At 54.4% G+C, this 2,254-nt stretch overlaps 1 protein-coding gene across 2 annotated transcripts in view; it reads right to left on the bottom strand.

The window, feature by feature from the left end:
* Nucleotides 1-1,523, bottom strand: part of Ipo8 (importin 8) — a 72,338-nt gene extending 70,815 nt beyond the window's left edge. For both annotated transcript variants that reach the window (XM_008837611.3, XM_029565642.1), the window contains exon 1: nt 1,233-1,523. In XM_008837611.3, the coding sequence (XP_008835833.1) occupies nt 1,233-1,316 (84 nt within the window). In that variant the 5' untranslated portion in view covers nt 1,317-1,523. The remainder of the gene's footprint in view (nt 1-1,232) is intronic.
* Between the last annotated feature and the right edge of the window lie 731 nt (nt 1,524-2,254).

The raw sequence follows: 2,254 nt of genomic DNA, 5'->3' as shown, positions 1-2,254 counted from the left end.
AGAGAGAGAGAGAGAGACAGTGAGTTAGCATTGGAGGCTTGAGCCCTCCAGGAAACTGAAGGCAGCCTCAAGCAGGCTAAGTGAGCACTCTACGGTGGGCAGGTCCCCCCGCCAGTGTTTCCAGTTTCCCTTTTGTGTCTTGGGAATCTTGGACTCACATCTACCTCAAACTTCACACAAATTTCCCATTAAGATCATCTCTTCAAAGATTCAAAACAGATCTTTTTAAAATCGACTCCAGCAGACACACTGAGAAGAGCTCTTATCATATCTAGAGGCACGGAGCCACATGGGAGCTAGTTAAAACACAACTGGTTCTGACTCCGGGCATTTCAAACTCTTTACACCTGGGGTAAGGTCCCATAATTTGCATGTCCAACAAGTTCTCAAGGACCTAGAGGCCACTGATCCTGACAAGCTTGTGAGATCCACTCATTTAGGCACATCCTTCCACACCTGGGCAACCTCCAACAGCTGGCACTCCATCCAAGGAGATTTTAATTTGTGCTTTTTAGTACAAGTCCAGAAGAAGAAAGAAACCAGAGTTTGGGATTACTACAACATTTCAAAATGATGGACAGGGCATGGCAGTACAGACCTTTAATCCCAGAACTTCGGGAGGCAGAGGCAGGTGGATCTCCCTGAGGTCCAGGTCAGTCAAGGCTACATACTGAGACCTTGAGGGGTGGGGGGGTCAGAGAAGCAGAGGTAAGATGTCAAGGCTGATTAGAAGAGTAGAACGAGGTTAAAGTTATACCTATTTAAGATTCAAAAGAAATGCCTCGAATATGCATTACTGAACGTGCATTACTGGACATGTAATACTGGACGTGTTCGGGGGAAGGCACATGGGAATGGAAACTGCCTTCTCTCCCCAGAGCCCTCTCCTGGAACACTACCCAGGGCTCCAGCCAAACTCAACCACTGTCGACGCAGTCCTGCCAGAGACAGGCAGTGGGCAGGGTTTCCCACGGCAACACCTGCAAAGGACGGGTCAGGAAAAAAGCGAGATGAGCTTTGAGTTTGTGACTGTCCCACCACATCCCCACGTCAGCGCTCCAAGGAAAAGAAATCTCAAGCAGGGAACAGCAGCGAGGGCTGTACACCTCCTTTGTGCGGTCAAGTGGGCTGGGCAAGTGCACCGAGGGCGGACCAAGGGAAGATGCCTAGGTGGCGGACAGGTGCTCCAGCTGCTCCGCGGGGGTCCGGGGGGCGGTGAGGAGGCCGCTCACCTGGTTCAGCTCCGTCTCGGCCGCAATCCTCAGCTTCGGGTCGATGGTGCCCTTCAGCGCCTGGATGATCCGGTTGAGGTCCATGTCCCCAGGCTGGGGCCCTGGCCTCCGGGCCGGCAGGCCAGGCCGCAACGGGACGTCCCCCGACCCCTCTCAGACCCCCTCCGCCGCGGGGGGACGACCTCACCTCTACCCCCTCCACCTGCAGCCACTTGCTGCGCCACTCCGACTCCGCGCCCCCTGTCCTCCCTCCTTTTCCCCCACAACTCTCTCCATTCACCCTTTACGACAGCGGGGAGGAGGCGGGAGAAGCCAAAGGAAGCAGCGCCTCCTTTACGGCGGCCTCTTCCCCTCGGCGTGGTGCACTGGCCGGCTCCCACGGGGGACGCCATGATGATATACGGAAAATGCCCTGTGCCTGTTGAGTACGCACTGAGCTGCAGTGCCCGCAGGAGGCCGCCATGGTGCTGTACTGAAGGTGCTCCGAGCGTGCTCCCCGTAGGGGAACTGTGCTGCTGCGCTCCTGCAGCCGGCTGCCATGCTGCTGTACGGAAACGATCTCCCACCTGTCCACCTCCTGGCATCCTTTTAACAGCTGTTGCAAATTAAGCCTATCTAAACGGGAGTGGTACTTGGGGCATCACAACTGAGCCTTTTCCAAGACAGACTTGCCGGGCCCTTGCAATCATGTACCCTACAGGATTCTTTCCATGTATGAGATCCACCGTGCTCATGCCGTTCACTCAGTGAACATTTATTATTGGGGCGGGGGGGGGGGTTCTTTTTGAGACAGGGGCTCCCTGTAGCCCCAGCTGGCCTGGAACTCACTTTGTAGACCAGGCTGGCTTGAACTCACAGAGATCCTCCATGCCTCTGCCTCCCGAGTGCTGGGATTAAAGGCGTGTGCCACCACACCCGGCACATTTATTTTTTTTAACCATACTATGATTTTTAGGTACCACAAGATGAATTCAATGCAGCTTCATATGAAGGAGCTCATAATGTAATAGAAACAAATACAG

The sequence above is a fragment of the Nannospalax galili genome, unplaced genomic scaffold, assembly GCF_000622305.1.
Source record: "Nannospalax galili isolate Female #2095 unplaced genomic scaffold, S.galili_v1.0 scaffold638, whole genome shotgun sequence".
Lineage (NCBI taxonomy): Eukaryota > Metazoa > Chordata > Mammalia > Rodentia > Spalacidae > Nannospalax > Nannospalax galili.
The sequence above is the reverse complement of the archived record's forward strand: the minus strand, read 5'-3'. Positions and strand labels throughout refer to the sequence as shown.